Source organism: Engystomops pustulosus, chromosome 8, assembly GCF_040894005.1.
Source record: "Engystomops pustulosus chromosome 8, aEngPut4.maternal, whole genome shotgun sequence".
In the NCBI taxonomy this organism is placed as follows: Eukaryota; Metazoa; Chordata; class Amphibia; order Anura; family Leptodactylidae; genus Engystomops; species Engystomops pustulosus.
Genome location: NC_092418.1, coordinates 83,151,254 through 83,166,740, shown reverse-complemented (window position 1 = coordinate 83,166,740; position 15,487 = coordinate 83,151,254). Strand labels below are relative to the sequence as shown.

Below are 15,487 nucleotides of genomic sequence, written 5' to 3'. Positions count from 1 at the left end.
GATCCATTCAGATCTGGAGCAGAAGAAGCTGAACCACTGTACCGAAGCCAAAGGGGCTATTTATTATGGGATCATTCACAAATATATTGGTTATTAATAGAGATGAGCGAACATACTCGTCCGAGCTTGATGCTCGATCGAGCATTAGCGTACTCGTAACTGCTCGTTGCTCGGACGAGTATTTCGCCCGCCTGAGAAAATGGCAGCTCCCGCCGTTTTGCTTTTTGGCGGCCAGAAACAGAGCCAATCACAAGCCAGGAGACTCTGCACTCCACCCAGCATGACGTGGTACCCTTACACGTCGATAGCAGTGGTTGGCTGGCGAGATCAGGTGACCCTGGGATACGCTAGCCGCTGCCCGCGCTGCTCGGATCATTCTCTGTCTGGATGCCGCTAGGGAGAGAGCTGCTGCTGGTCAGGGAAAGCGTTAGGGTGTTCTATTAGCTTACTGTTAGGCAGGAGTGATTCTACAACAACCCAACAGCCCTTCTTAGGGCTACAATAACGTTATACTTTTTTTTTTTATTTGCTTGTGGCTGGGCTTGCTGGCACTAGTAGTGCAGCTAGTACCATATTGTGAGGAATTAGCAGGGGGACTTGCTACCGTTGTGTTTAGCTCTTAGTGACACACATATCCACCTCAAACACCAAAGTGGGAAAATTTATTAGGGGTTTGATTTCAATTAGGCACAGTCTGCCAGTTTCTTTTTATTTTACGTTTATTTTTTTAATAACTCAGTGTCATCTCATCTTGCATAGTAGTGTGCTTTAATACTTGGCTAGAAAATAGCCATAGGAGAATCCAAACGGCTTACTTACGCCTACAGTAGCGTTATATATATTTGATTTCTGGTTGATCTGCTGGTGGCTGAAGTTGCTGCAGTGCATCTACTAGCAAATTGTGAGCAATTTGGAGTGAGACTTGCGACCACTGTGTTTTGCGCTTAGTGACGCACATATCCATCGCAAAGACCGAAGTGGGAAAATTTATTAGGGCCCGGGGTTGTATTTCAATTAGGCACAGTCTGCCATTTCCTTTTTTATTTTACGTTTATTTTTTTCATAACTCAGCGTCATCTCATCTGGCATAGTAGTGTGCTTTAATACTTGGCTAGAAAATAGCCATAGGAGAATCCAAACGGCTTACTTACGCCTACAGTAGCGTTATATATATTTGATTTCTGATGATCTGCTGGTGGCTGTAGTTGCTGCAGTGCATCTACTAGCAAATTGTGAGCAATTTGGAGTGAGACTTGCGACCACTGTGTTTTGCGCTTAGTGACGCACATATCCATCGCAAAGACCGAAGTGGGAAAATTTATTAGGGCCCGGGGTTGTATTTCAATTAGGCACAGTCTGCCATTTCCTTTTTTATTTTACGTTTATTTTTTTCATAACTCAGCGTCATCTCATCTGGCATAGTAGTGTGCTTTAATACTTGGCTAGAAAATAGCCATAGGAGAATCCAAACGGCTTACTTACGCCTACAGTAGCGTTATATATATTTGATTTCTGGTTGATCTGCTGGTGGCTGTAGTTGCTGCAGTGCATCTACTAGCAAATTGTGAGCAATTTGGAGTGAGACTTGCGACCACTGTGTTTTGCGCTTAGTGACGCACATATCCATCGCAAAGACCGAAGTGGGAAAATTTATTAGGGCCCGGGGTTGTATTTCAATTAGGCACAGTCTGCCATTTCCTTTTTTATTTTACGTTTATTTTTTTCATAACTCAGCGTCATCTCATCTGGCATAGTAGTGTGCTTTAATACTTGGCTAGAAAATAGCCATAGGAGAATCCAAACGGCTTACTTACGCCTACAGTAGCGTTAAATATATTTGATTTCTGGTTGATCTGCTGGTGGCTGTAGTTGCTGCAGTGCATCTACTAGCAAATTGTGAGCAATTTGGAGTGAGACTTGCGACCACTGTGTTTTGCGCTTAGTGACGCACATATCCATCGCAAAGACCGAAGTGGGAAAATTTATTAGGGCCCGGGGTTGTATTTCAATTAGGCACAGTCTGCCATTTCCTTTTTTATTTTACGTTTATTTTTTTCATAACTCAGCGTCATCTCATCTGGCATAGTAGTGTGCTTTAATACTTGGCTAGAAAATAGCCATAGGAGAATCCAAACGGCTTACTTACGCCTACAGTAGCGTTATATATATTTGATTTCTGATGATCTGCTGGTGGCTGTAGTTGCTGCAGTGCATCTACTAGCAAATTGTGAGCAATTTGGAGTGAGACTTGCGACCACTGTGTTTTGCGCTTAGTGACGCACATATCCATCGCAAAGACCGAAGTGGGAAAATTTATTAGGGCCCGGGGTTGTATTTCAATTAGGCACAGTCTGCCATTTCCTTTTTTATTTTACGTTTATTTTTTTAATAACTCAGTGTCATCTCATCTGGCATAGCAGTGTGCTTTCATACTTGGCTAGAAAATAGCCATAGCAATAGGATAGCATCGTTTGGTTTTAAAAACTAAAAAACACAAAAAAACACAAAAAAAAGTTAAAAAAAATTAAAGTTATAACTTTCATTTTCAAAATGTTTAACCCGAGGGCTAGGGGTAGAGGACGAGGGCGGGGACGTGGGCGTCCAACTACTGCAGGGGTCAGAGGCCGTGGTCCTGGGCGGGGTGAGACACCACCTGCTGATGAGGGAGCAGGGGAACGCCGCAGAGCTACACTCCCTAGGTTCATGTCTGAAGTTACTGGGACTCGTGGTAGAGCACTGTTGAGGCCAGAACAGTGCGAACAGGTGATGTCGTGGATTGCCGACAATGCTTCGAGCAATTTGTCCACCAGTCAGTCTTCCACGCAGTCCACCCATGTCACCGAAATCGGCACTCCTCCAGCTCCTGCACCTCAGCCTCCTCCCCCCCAGTCTGCCCCCTCCCAGGAAAATTTGGCATTTGAACCGGCATACTCTGAGGAACTGTTTTCTGGACCCTTCCCACAGTCACAAACCACTTGTCCGGTTGCTGCTGAGCAATTTTCCGATGCCCAGGTTTTCCACCAGTCACAGTCTGTGAGTGATGATGACCTTCTTGACGTAGTGGAAGAAGTGTGTAAAGAGGTGTCCGACGATGAGGAGACACGGTTGTCAGACAGTGGTGAAGTTGTTGTCAGGGCAGGAAGTCCGAGGGGGGAGCAGACTGAGGGATCGGAGGATGATGAGGTGACAGACCCAAGCTGGGTTGAGAGGCCGGGTGAACACAGTGCTTCTGAGACGGAGGAGAGTCCTCGACCAGAACAGGTTGGAAGAGGCAGTGGTGGGGCCAGACGGAGAGGCAGGGCCAGAGCTGGTGCATCAGCGCCAAATGTGTCAACTAGTGAAGCTCCCGTGAAGCTCCCGTGGCGAGGGCTCCTGCGGCGAGGGCTAGATTTTCAGAAGTCTGGAGGTTCTTTAAGGAAACACCGGATGACCGACGGACTGTGGTGTGCCACATTTGCCAAACCAGGATCAGCAGGGGTTCCACCACTACTAGCTTAACTACCACCAGTATGCGCAGGCATATGAATGCTAAACACCCCACTCAGTGGCAACAAGCGCGTTCACCTCCGGCCGTGCACACCACTGCTCCTTCCCCTGTGTCAGCTGATAGTCAGCCCCCTGCCCAGGACCCTGCCACAAAAACCCCATCGTCGCCTCCACGATCCTCCACAGCATCCACCAGCGTTCAACTCTCCATACCCCAGACGCTGGAGCGGAAACGCAAATATAGTGCAACCCACCCGCACGCCCAAGCCCTTAATGTGCACATCTCCAGATTGCTAAGCCTGGAGATGCTGCCCTATAGGCTAGTAGAGACCGAGGCCTTTCGCAGCCTCATGGCGGCGGCCGCCCCTCGGTATTCGGTCCCCAGCCGCCACTACTTTTCCCGATGTGCCGTCCCAGCCCTGCACCAGCACGTGTTAGACAACATAATCCGTGCCCTGACCAACGCCGTTTCTGACAAGGTCCACCTGACCTCGGACACGTGGACGAGTGCTGCCGGGCAGGGCCACTATATATCGCTGACGGCACATTGGGTTAACTTGGTGGAGGCTGGGACCGAGTCTGACCCTGCGGCTGGTCATATACTGCCGACGCCGAGGATTGCGGGGCCTACCTCGGTCCAGGTGTTTCAGGCCTACTATGCCTCCTCCTCCTCCCACCCCTCCTCCACCTCCTCCTCCGAACGACCATCCGTGGGCATGGCGCCATCAGTCGGTAGCTCTAGGCACAACAGCAGTGCCGTCGCTAAGCGACAGCAGGCGGTGCTCAAACTGCTGAGCCTAGGTGATAAAAGGCACACCGCCCAAGAGCTATTACAGGGCATTCCACATCAAACTTGTTAACTTTGTCGCCACCCTGCTGTGTAAGCCACAAAATATACTGGAAAACTTTTTTCATTTACGGATATTATTTCAGCGCTTCTTGCGCAGATGTTTACATTCCCCTCACCCGCCATATCCCAAACTTATAAGAACGCTACTACACTTGATCTTATACAAAAGGTTCTTAGAAGTGCTGTTTGGGGAGTAGCCTAGAGACAGGGGCTTGGATTGGCGAAAGCTCGCCTGGCAGCGGAGCGCCAGCTCCATGCCAAGATCCAACTAACATAGTTTTAACTGCAGCACCTTTAATCTACTACTAGTTCACTGCCTCCATACATGGTCCCCTTATCAAACGAGCTGTGTCAGGCAGAATTTTGGATTGTTTTCATGGCTTCCATGTTAACTTTGTCGCCACCCTGCTGTGTAATCCACAAAATATACTGGCAAACTTTTATCATGTACCGATATTATTTGAGCGCTTCTTGCTCACCTCCTTTGGTTCCTCTCTGCCACCCATTGGTTTGAAGCCTGAGTCCATTTAGGGTATGTTGCCATGACACTCTCTAGCCTGCCGCTGCTGCCGCTACTGCTGCCTCTGCATGCCGTCCCCTATAGTGTCAGGGTCAATTATTGGATGTTTTAGATGCTATCTAGCCTCATTCGGTCACTCTGTCATGGCCATGCTGTTGCCCATAATTTTGGCATAATGGTGCGATTAAGCAGCCTCAGAGGCATCCATGCATGCTGCCCCTGCTGTTTCCTGTCCATTTCCGTGGTGTTTCCATCCTTTTCTGAGGTTCCCAGGTGTTTGGCCAAGCTTCCCTGTGCAGAGCCTTGGTCCCCTTGAAAAATGCTCGAGTCTCCCATTGACTTCAATGGGGTTCGTTATTCGAAACGAGCACTCGAGCATCGGGAAAAGTTCGTCTCGAATAACGAGTACCCGAGCATTTTAGTGCTCGCTCATCTCTAGTTATTAACTAAAAAAATTGCTGACATTTACTGGAAGCTTCTTTACTTCCTGTGTATAAAACTTGGTGCCTGGTCATGTGATGTCACACAGGTGCACACAGCTCTGATTTCTCTCTGTGATACTAACAAGTCGTGCACCTGTGTGACATCACATGACCAGGGACCAGTTTTCATTCACAGGACAATGAACAATGAAGCTTCCCATAGAATCACAGCAAGCAGAGATCTAGTGGGGAAGTATAATATAAAATCATATAACTTCATTGCTTAAAAATGTTATCAATTATTTGCTGAAAGTGGAGGACCCCTCAAACTCCTGAGTCTACAAGTAGTTTAAGGTAGTTTATGATACGCCTCCTCTCTTATCATTGGCTGAGGTTGCCCATCCCTCTCTACTCCCGAAGCTCTGCTTTATCTGATTGGCTTCTGTACACAAGGCTTACTAGTATGTCAGCGTGTGAAAGGCTATTTTATTACATGAAAGACCGAAACTTCATAAAGTACAGATTACGATTAGGTTATTGCTATTCACATACTGAGGTGAATGAACTTAGTTTGGGGAAGCATGGGGTTGGCTTTAAAGATATTTATCTCCCAAAAACATAGTTAAATCCTAATTTCACTGACCATTGGGGTACTTGAGCTCATTTTTTGGGTATAAAAAACTTTTAATAAATGACTACTACTTACTGTGCACATAACAATGACTAATATTTTACTTTATGTGTCTTTATACTGTATCTATACATAGTAACTATACCTAGATTACATTACATAACTTTTATCATGCAGAAGATATAACTGCATGCTGTACATATTGTTAGCCTCTAACATATCCATGGAACCTATTCACAGCTTGTTTTATAGAGCAAATACTGACAGCTAGTGTAAAGAATGCAGGCACTAATCAGCTCTGCCTTATGTAGATGAAGGGAGGGGAGTGGGCGCTAGGACCCTGCAGCCAGGAGCTCCAGTGCCCTGCACCCTCCAAGTCTTATCACAAAGCACTGAACAGCCGGGTGTGAGTGAGTGTGTGCACTGCAAAGAGTGTGTGTGGGTGCACAAGGACTCCTCCAAGATCCCCCTCATCTTACATACTGGAGATGATTCTCAGGTAAGGAGCTGCAACTGTTGCATAAGTGAAGAAATCCCTGCTACAATATATTATTTGTACTCTTATAAAGTTACATTGTATGTTTCATGCATTGTTAGTATATGATGTGTAGCCTTCAGGTGTGTGGTGCCCAGAACTGCCACAATCTTCATCCCTGGTATCTTGCAACTTCTGTGCACAAGTCATTGTATTACAAGGTTGTGTGTGCAGTTATTGCTGAGATTCCTTTGTATGAACTTTTTCACTCCTCTGCCCCCCATGTTCTGTGCTTTGTGCCCTTGAGTGCCCACTTATTATGATACTGATGAGGTTACGTTATGCCCCTTTTACATGTCACCATTGTTGAAGACCATTTCTTCTTGCAGGTGTAAGAAGTTCTTGCTCCTCTATGCCGCATATCTGGCCCTTTTGGTCTCATGCCAAGACAAAGGTAAGGAGAGCCCTAGTCCACATTGCGATCCGGAGAACAACTCTTCATTCAGTGGAGTCTTCTTCTTTTTTTTTTTTTTTCTTGCTTTTGAATGTCTTGTGAAGTAAAGTACATTGAAACTTCAAGGAGTTATTTAAGGATTAGGGGAGGTGATGGTGTGGGACATTGAAAGAAGCAGTGGGGGTGGGGTGACACTCATGTGATGCCCCCTCGCTGGGTTCTTTGGCTGCTAAACTCCCCATTTCACCTGCTTTACTGTTATTTTTTTTACCTTAGCTAAAGACAAGTTCAGTAAATGTTAAAATGTAGTGGACTTGTCATTTTTGTAACTTTATGAACTTGGTAAAGTTTTGCGTTCAGGATGGGTTACACTGACATACAGATGCCAACCCCATCCTAAATGATTGGTATATTGTTCTGCATTCCATATTATTTTATGTCTATCCAGTTTTAGGTTCACAGCTTGAATCCATTCAAGCTCTGAACTGTGTGATGATGTATGATGACACTGAGCCTATCGGCGTCTACATGACATATGAAGATAGCAGCTCATAAACCATCCAGAAACTTGACATCATTTTGTAGTTAGTGGCATATTTGGAACATGCTTATTCTTGCTTCCAAAATGTGTTAAACTTGATATTCCATTTGCATTCATAGTCAAGATCCTAGCTTGTGAAAGACCTTCTGTAGACAGATTAGATTACTAGTTCTTTTATTATATTCCTGAACAGTAAGAGACAAGTCATGGGCAATTTATTCTATTCTGAATGCAGATTATTGAGTATAAACAGAATTCAACAAACCTGGATAGAACAATACTCTAACTATAGGGGGCAGTTTCAATAAAAATAGGTGCAAAATTTTACCAAAATCACTGTAATATTTAGTAATATGGGATGGTCTAAGTCTCCAACTTTTTGTATTTTGTGATGTCCAGGAGCAACATTTGGCTTGTGTGGTTACCACAGCTCTTTTTATCCTTTTCAAATGAAACACAACAGAGCTGAAGGCACCAGCGATAACCACTACATATGTACAGGGCTGTGAACTTTTGGCTAGACACTCTGTTACTTCCAAGGCCACAGTTTTTTCTGTTAGTGGGCCCTCACTATTATGATGTGCACAACCTGCCCAAGGGAGAGGTCACCAGTATCTAGGTCCTAGTAAACCTCATATATGGAGGTGAGACATACAGGCAGTCCTCTACTTGAAGACTTACAAATGACCCTTAGTTAGAGACAGCCCTCTATGTCCACTGTGGCCTCTGGTGAAGCTATCTGGATCTTACTATAGTCCCAGGCTGCAATGATCAGCTGTAAGGTGTCTGTAATGAAGCTTTATTTATAATCCTTGTTCCTATTAAAGCAAAAAATTTTGAAAATCCAATTGTCACTGGGACAAAGAAAAAGTGTCTTGAGCTAAAATGATAAAATATACAGTTCCGACTTGCATACAAATTCAACTTCAGAATACACCTAAAGAACCTATCTTGTACTTAAACCGGGGACTGCCTGTTCTAAAAATTAAAAAGAAATGTGACTTTAAAATTATATTATGTACATTGGCATTTGATAGAATAAGTTTTTGGTTTTGTCAACTGCCAAAGAATATGTTTAGAACTGAATAAGCAAGGTAGGGGGTTACTAGCCGCATATTGCTTCTAAGTCTAGTTGTGACCATTCATTGATTTTGGTATCCAAGACCAAGATCTACGCATACCAGATTTCAGCAACACACTACAATGGTTTTATGAATGGATTATTTAGGCCAAGATCCGCTTATTATACCAGATCTAAACAGTACACTATAATGATGTCATGGATTCTTTATGCCAAGTTCTTTTGTGTTTCTTAGAGATTTGAATTGGCAAAGATATATTATTAGATGACTTGTATATTGGACAAATATTTAACCTATAACTATTCCCACCCATACTTCTGCTCTACCAAATATCCCTTAGTATGATAGAACCCATTAAGATTGTGTCATATTACTGGATTATTCTCTTTGGCAGAAGAAAAAGGCTTGAGGTAATGTATGAGGGATGAAAGATGTGTGATCAGATTGTCACCGTGCCTGTAGTTTAATGTTTCCTACAGAATAGTATAAAATCAAAAGCACTTTGTGGACTTGTAAACTAAAAAAAATCCTTGTAAAGTCAACTGGTAAATACTGACCATTTTATAATAGGTTATATTTTAACCAAAGTCTCACTATTTAGCTTTTCTTGTGTAGAATTGTTTTATTTTGTAGGGTTTTTTAAACTAGTATTTTCTTACATGAATAAATATGTTACTATAGGAGCCTTGGAGTGGTGAATGAAGCCCTTTTATATACATCAGTTGTGTCCAGGTAGTAGTTTTGGGATTGTTACTCTAAGCAGATAAACTTAACTGAGATGCCCAGTTTTCATACGTTCTATGTTCTGACCCAGTACATCCAGAAACATGGAGCCAGGTTGTCGGAACAAACTCACTTTTGTGTCACTGGCTTATGCCTAACGGACACAACTAGTGAACAGTTGTAGACTTTTAGCAATGGATCTTTGTCCATAACCCACAGAGAGATTCTGCATTCAACTTATCTGAACCTATAGACAACATATCTGTCCCATCTAGGTTACTAGTTTTATCATCCATTCCCTGCTCAATTCCCTGTTCGGTCAACAGCTATTTGCTAGACTACCTTATAAGTATGACGTCTCCATTGGCAATGACTTCCCAAAGAACAAAAGGATTGGGTAGTTGAAAGCCAACTTCAATATCCTTTCCCCACTCCCAACATCTGCCTTCACATTAGAAGGTTGGCAGAACTTGCCCAAATCAGTGGGTTCACGTTGCAAGCGATGAAGATACTGAAATAAATCAAAAGTCAGTAACAATCTGCCATTCTTCTTCAAGTCTTAGATCATTCAGTTCTTGAATTTAGGAAAAATGTACAACACAGATTCAAAAGGTCATCTTCCAAATCCCATCTTCTGGTCTCCAGATCTTATCTCGCCCACAATGATTACTACTTGTACTATATCTATATAACACATCTCAGGACTTCCTGTCCCCAAAGCATAAAATAACCTAAAATAGTTGCCTCCGAGCGCTGTGTTACAGCGATATCATTACCAGAATTATACGCCCCAGAACATTTGCCATTACGTAGAGGAAGGTAATCATTGCTATTTAAGTAGGCCACCGGGCTTGTAGAACGGCACACGGCTTATTGATTTTAACAAGATCTTCTACTTTAGCTACATAAAACAGTTGAGTGTTTGAAATTGGCCCATAAAATGGTTGAATGGAAGCAAAATTAGTCCAGAATGAGCAGAGGCTTTTGGAGAGCTCTACCTGGATCATAGTTTAGGAGTTAGCAATGGATTTAGGGCATGTATAAAGAGCAGACAACTTTAGTGGCTTAGTCATCAAACAAGCTGTCTGGAAGGGAAGGTAAAACGTCTGTTTAATTCACACCAAGGAGTGGCAAGTGTTAGCTAAGAGTTTGCTTGTCTGGTGTATTCTGCCTCTGTGCGGTCTTTTACTCTCTGATGGATTGCACTCTATGTTTACTGCAAAATACTTCTCATGTGTTCAGTCATGAAGCCACAGACACGAGGGTAGACCCCACACAGGGAAATATGTGGTGGCATGGTGCCTGATGTAAGATTTTTTTCAATACTTGTTGTTGTTGTTGTTGTTGTAAAGTAGATTTTACACCCTAAAAGGGAATCTGGGGAACATAGTCTGATCAACTGGATCCATACAGTAACATTGATATATAGATTTCAATCAAAACGTGTAACTTTGTGAAATGTATGCTTCTTCTTGGCTTTGGAGTCAGGTCCTCCTGCTCTATAAGATGTCGTTTGTCAGGTCAAATAAGATATTATAAGTTAGAGCTATAGTCTACATATGGTACCGTAGGTCAATCTGACTAGGTCTTATTTAGGAGGCCTAGTAGATATATTCATATATTGATAATGACCTAAAGCCTTAGATTAAAGGTAGTCTACCACCTCCCCCAAGTGTTACAGTCTGCTGTATTGTAGAAAAATGCATTGTAATTTGCATTGTTATTTCCTACATGTTTTTATTATTTCTGTCTATTACGCCCAGTCTGATCTGCAGGCGAATGAGGCAGTTGGTTCACCAAGTTTTTGCCCTAGTTATTATTATTATTCCCACAGAAATTATTTCCCTATTAATTCATTGATGACCCCACTAGACTAATCTACTGCTTATCTGACAAAGTGGTTAATAGTCTAGGCAGGAATTACAGGAAGATGACTTGATGCACCAATTACTTCATTAGCATATGGATTAAAATGGGAATATCTCAGGAAGTGCATAAAAGACAGAAATAATAAAGATATTGCGGCAGATTTATCAAGTCAGAATATTTCTAGTTGCCCATGGCAACCGATCACAGCTCAGCTTTCATTTCACCAGTGCTCATGAATATTTTAAAGGGGAGCTGTGATTGGTTGCCATGGGTAGAAATATACTGACTTTCAGACAGCTTGATAAATCTGCCCCATTATTGAAATCAAAGTCCATTGCCCTTAATCCTACTACCAGCAGCTTTAAAAGGCAGGTAAGCTGCAGTAACCTAGCGCGGACACATCGCAGTGCATGGAGCTGTTTGCTTCTAGCTCCAGTAGTGGAGGCTTTTCAGGAGAACCTATCAGTGCAAATGAGAGGTGTTGTACTATCCTGAATTTATCATCACTTTTAATGACCCATTTAAATCAGGGCAACGGCATTCAATATAGCCAGTGTAGGATATGTCACTAAGGGCTTACGATTATCAGTATTGGCTGAATATATTTCCCTTTTAAGCAATAAAATCTGGTAATATACATAAAGTAACCAATATGCAGAGATTTATAGGGCTGTCTATGCAATTACTTGTTATACAGGTTGTTAGGTTGTGTAACTTCTTGTCCTGGGTATTACCATTACCGCCTTCGCTTGTAGGCACCAGTATTGTTAAACCCTGAATTAGCGTTAATTCATTCAAGGTACTTGTTATGTATTTTGTCTTCCAGTTGTGCAGCTGGATGTGAAACCCAAACACATCTGAGTGTTCCCAAGCTTCTACTAATCCCATAGTCATTGTTATGACCCTTGCCATACAATCATTTGTCCCATATTTATTAGCCACAACTGTTCTGTGTGATCCTAGAGCGGGGGTAAAGACTTTCGGAAACGATTGAGTCCACACACAGATATGCTCACTTGAGAATCCCTTTTGATGTGGTTTCTTCCTTTTTTGTTAATCTGCAATTATCAAACTGGATTCCTGAGTAAGCATTCCTGGAGGAGGTACAAGCTGTGACATGGCCCGTGGAGTGAAGAATGTGAAGAATTGTAAACCTGTCCCCTCCATATTGATGGGAGACGTTTGGAATATAGATAATAGCATCATCGACTTGATCTGTCTTTGTTAAGCCGGGCTTTTGTGCTGTCTGTGCTGCTCTGTGAGGTGTAAGGTTGTCCATTGTGACTGCTTATTTGATGGACCTCATCAGTGAGTATCTTGAGAGCCTACACCGATTTACAACCATTTTGTACTATAGGTAGGACGATTCGTAAAGCTGAGCTCGAATCAATCAGTAATTAAGACATTCAGTGGCAGCCAGGCTTCTCGCTCAATGTCCATTCACTAAGTGAACCTCTCTTTTGAAGAATCTTTGTCTAAACATGTACCTTGGATCATTGAGCATTGGGGGGGGTGATGACGCAAATTATTGTTCATATTACCTTTGTTCGCAACCAGTGCTCCGTGTAAACATATCCAAAATTTGTACGCAAGATAATTGCAACATCAAGTAAACTAACCTAAAAAACCTTAGCTTTATTGTTGATCATCTTTTTAACTATCCTTAGTCCAGTTTTACACAAGCAAGTTTGTTCCGACAAAGTCGAACAAATAGCAGCTGAAGTAAACTGCAATACTGAGTTTAGCTTAGCAGGACTATGGCCTGGTAAGTCCTGCAGGCCTTTTGTGGAGACAAGACCACAATGTTCAACCACCACTTTTTGAAGCAATTTTGTCTGTGGTTCTCTCTAAGAGGTTACGCTGTACTTCTACCTAGGAAGACCCTAGTGAGATCTCCTTATTCTAAAAAAAAGGATTTGAAGATATAGTACATTTGGGTAATTTTTAACTACTTTAGATTGTTCCATGCTTTCCTTTTTTTAAAAAAATTCTTAAGACACATTGGTAGGTCATTGGCTTTTTTATAATATGGTCCCTATAGTTTATGCATTTATCGCAAAAGTGGCTAATAGAAAAAAATATATTCTCAGAAGCATTGGGCACAAAATAAATTTTGAGTTTTCATGTAATAATCATAATAATCTTCATTTATATAGCGCCATGAAATTACGTAGCACTTTACAAATCATAGGGGACATAATATAATATTACATTACAGAGTACAAACGGTCATATGGAACAATAGGAGTGAGAGCCCTTCTTACAAGAGCTTACAGTCTATGAGGATGAGGGGGAGACACAAGAGCTTACAGTCTATAAGGATGGGGGGCAAAAGAGCTTACAGCCTTTGAGGATGAGGGGGTGACACAAAAGGTTACAGTCTATGAGGATGGGGGGGCACAAGAGCTTACAGTCTATGAGGATGAGGGGGTGACACAAGAGCTTACAGTCTATGAGGATGAAGGGGTGACACAAGAGCTTACAGTCTATAAGGATGGGGGGCAAAAGAGCTTACAGTCTTTGAGGATGAGGGGGTGACACAAAAGGTTACAGTCTATGAGGATGGGGGGGCACAAGAGCTTACAGTCTATGAGGATGAGGGGATGACACAAGAGCTTATGGTCTGAGGATGAAGGGGTGACACAAGAGCTTACAGTCTATGAGGATGAGGGGGTGACACAAGAGCTTACAGTCTATGAGGATGAGGGGGTGACGCAAGAGCTTACAGTCTATGAGGATGAGGGGGTGACACAAGAGCTTATGGTCTGAGGATGAAGGGGTGACACAAGAGCTTACAGTCTATGAGGATGAGGGGTGACACAAGAGCTTACAGTCTATGAGGATGAGGGGGTGACACAAGGCCTTATGGTCTGAGGATGAAGGGGTGATACAAGAGGTTACAGTCTATGAGGATGGGGGGGGGGGCACAAGAGCATGTATAAGCATTGTACTCTAAACCTAATGTTCTACCTGGAAGCTACGTGTGATGCCCTATGGATAAGGAGATACTAACAATACTGGTTCCCTTTGTGGAATTTGAAAGATAAACAAGCCCCCTGGAAGGTTGTCAGTGCCAGCAACTATATCCTCATCCTGTCAAATTGGTTGTGTTGGCACCTGTCCATAGAACAACATGTAACTCCATGATAAAGGAAGCTTTTTTATTAACCATACAAAGGGGCTGCAGAAATTGATTTATAGACTTGATTTGGGTCTTATCCAAAACTAGGTTAAGAACTCGGTGATAGATGAGTCAGACACTGATAGAAATCCGGTCATGCAGCTTATATTTATAGTCAACATTTTTGATGATTTTAAGTCCTTTTGCAGAACCATGTTCCCAGGGTTTCAGGCACATGTATTTGTTTTATTTTATTTTAAGCAGAAGTTTTCCATTATTTAAGGAATCTGCATAAAATGTCATCAAAATAGAAAAGAAGAATGTGACACTCAAACTCGGGCGGCAAAATGTCCTGCAGCGGTGATATATTTAGAAGTTATTATATAGCCAGAGGTCTCTGATTTGAGCATGTGCCAGATGCTATTCAGCTGTTTGGACACTAGAGAACTCTACCATATTCACTATGGTACAACGTAGAAAGGAAGCAGAAACATAATTCCATGGATTCAGTTGCGCAATTAATAGAACTTTATTCCTTAACGTAACGTTGATGGCCATGTAATTAGCCTTCTTAAGTCTGATGTGTGGGAAGATGCAGTATTAGGTCACCGTTGGGCTTCAAATTAACTTAGGAAGTGAGTCATTTTATATTCAGTGTTACAACTTACCTCCAGACAGAACGTTCCATTCAGAGTTGTCGTTGTGGTAACACCTGGTTGGTATACAATGAGGATGCTAGTTGCTATGTAGGAGAAATGTTAAGAGGCCGCTAAAAAAAACCTCCATTTCTACTTGACCAGTTTGGGCTTCTTTACAATGGATGGTGCTTGTCTCCATGTTCTGAAGGCAATTTTTCTATTGTTCATTTACTAGATTGGTCAAGCAACTCTCAATTTGTAGGGTTTCTTTTTGTCCAACATAATTACTTTAATAAGTGTTGGCTGTGATTCATTAAGTATTTCCGTCAGGCTATCAGATTCTTGGCTCAACTCTCATTTACTTGATAAAGACTTGTCACACGGATGACTTGAGAATTACTTTTAGGTGTTGCTAGTAGACAGGAACTGACCATCTCTTCTGTCTGCCACTTAAGGCTAGGCTCACATAAAGTCTTTTTGATGCTCAGGGTATACACCAGGAAAGCTCCCGCCATATGTACGTTGAGCCTATCCGTAGACATATACTGAAAGATGTCATATACCGTGTAAAACACAGGATGGAAAGACGTCACAAGCTACATCCTTCCATCCTGCTGTGCAACGTATATGATCAGCGGAGGCAATTGGAGGCAATGTTGGATGGATGCAATTTAT

The 15,487-nt window shown here is 42.5% G+C and overlaps 1 protein-coding gene across 1 annotated transcript in view; it reads left to right on the top strand.

Annotated features, from left to right (window-relative positions):
* The first annotated feature begins 6,256 nt into the window (after nucleotides 1-6,256).
* Nucleotides 6,257-15,487, top strand: part of COL18A1 (collagen type XVIII alpha 1 chain) — a 117,240-nt gene continuing 108,009 nt past the window's right edge. Inside the window, exons 1-2 of the mRNA XM_072121560.1 lie at nucleotides 6,257-6,408; nucleotides 6,774-6,838. Of these exons, the coding sequence (XP_071977661.1) occupies nucleotides 6,398-6,408; nucleotides 6,774-6,838 (76 nt within the window). The 5' untranslated portion in view covers nucleotides 6,257-6,397. The remainder of the gene's footprint in view (nucleotides 6,409-6,773; nucleotides 6,839-15,487) is intronic.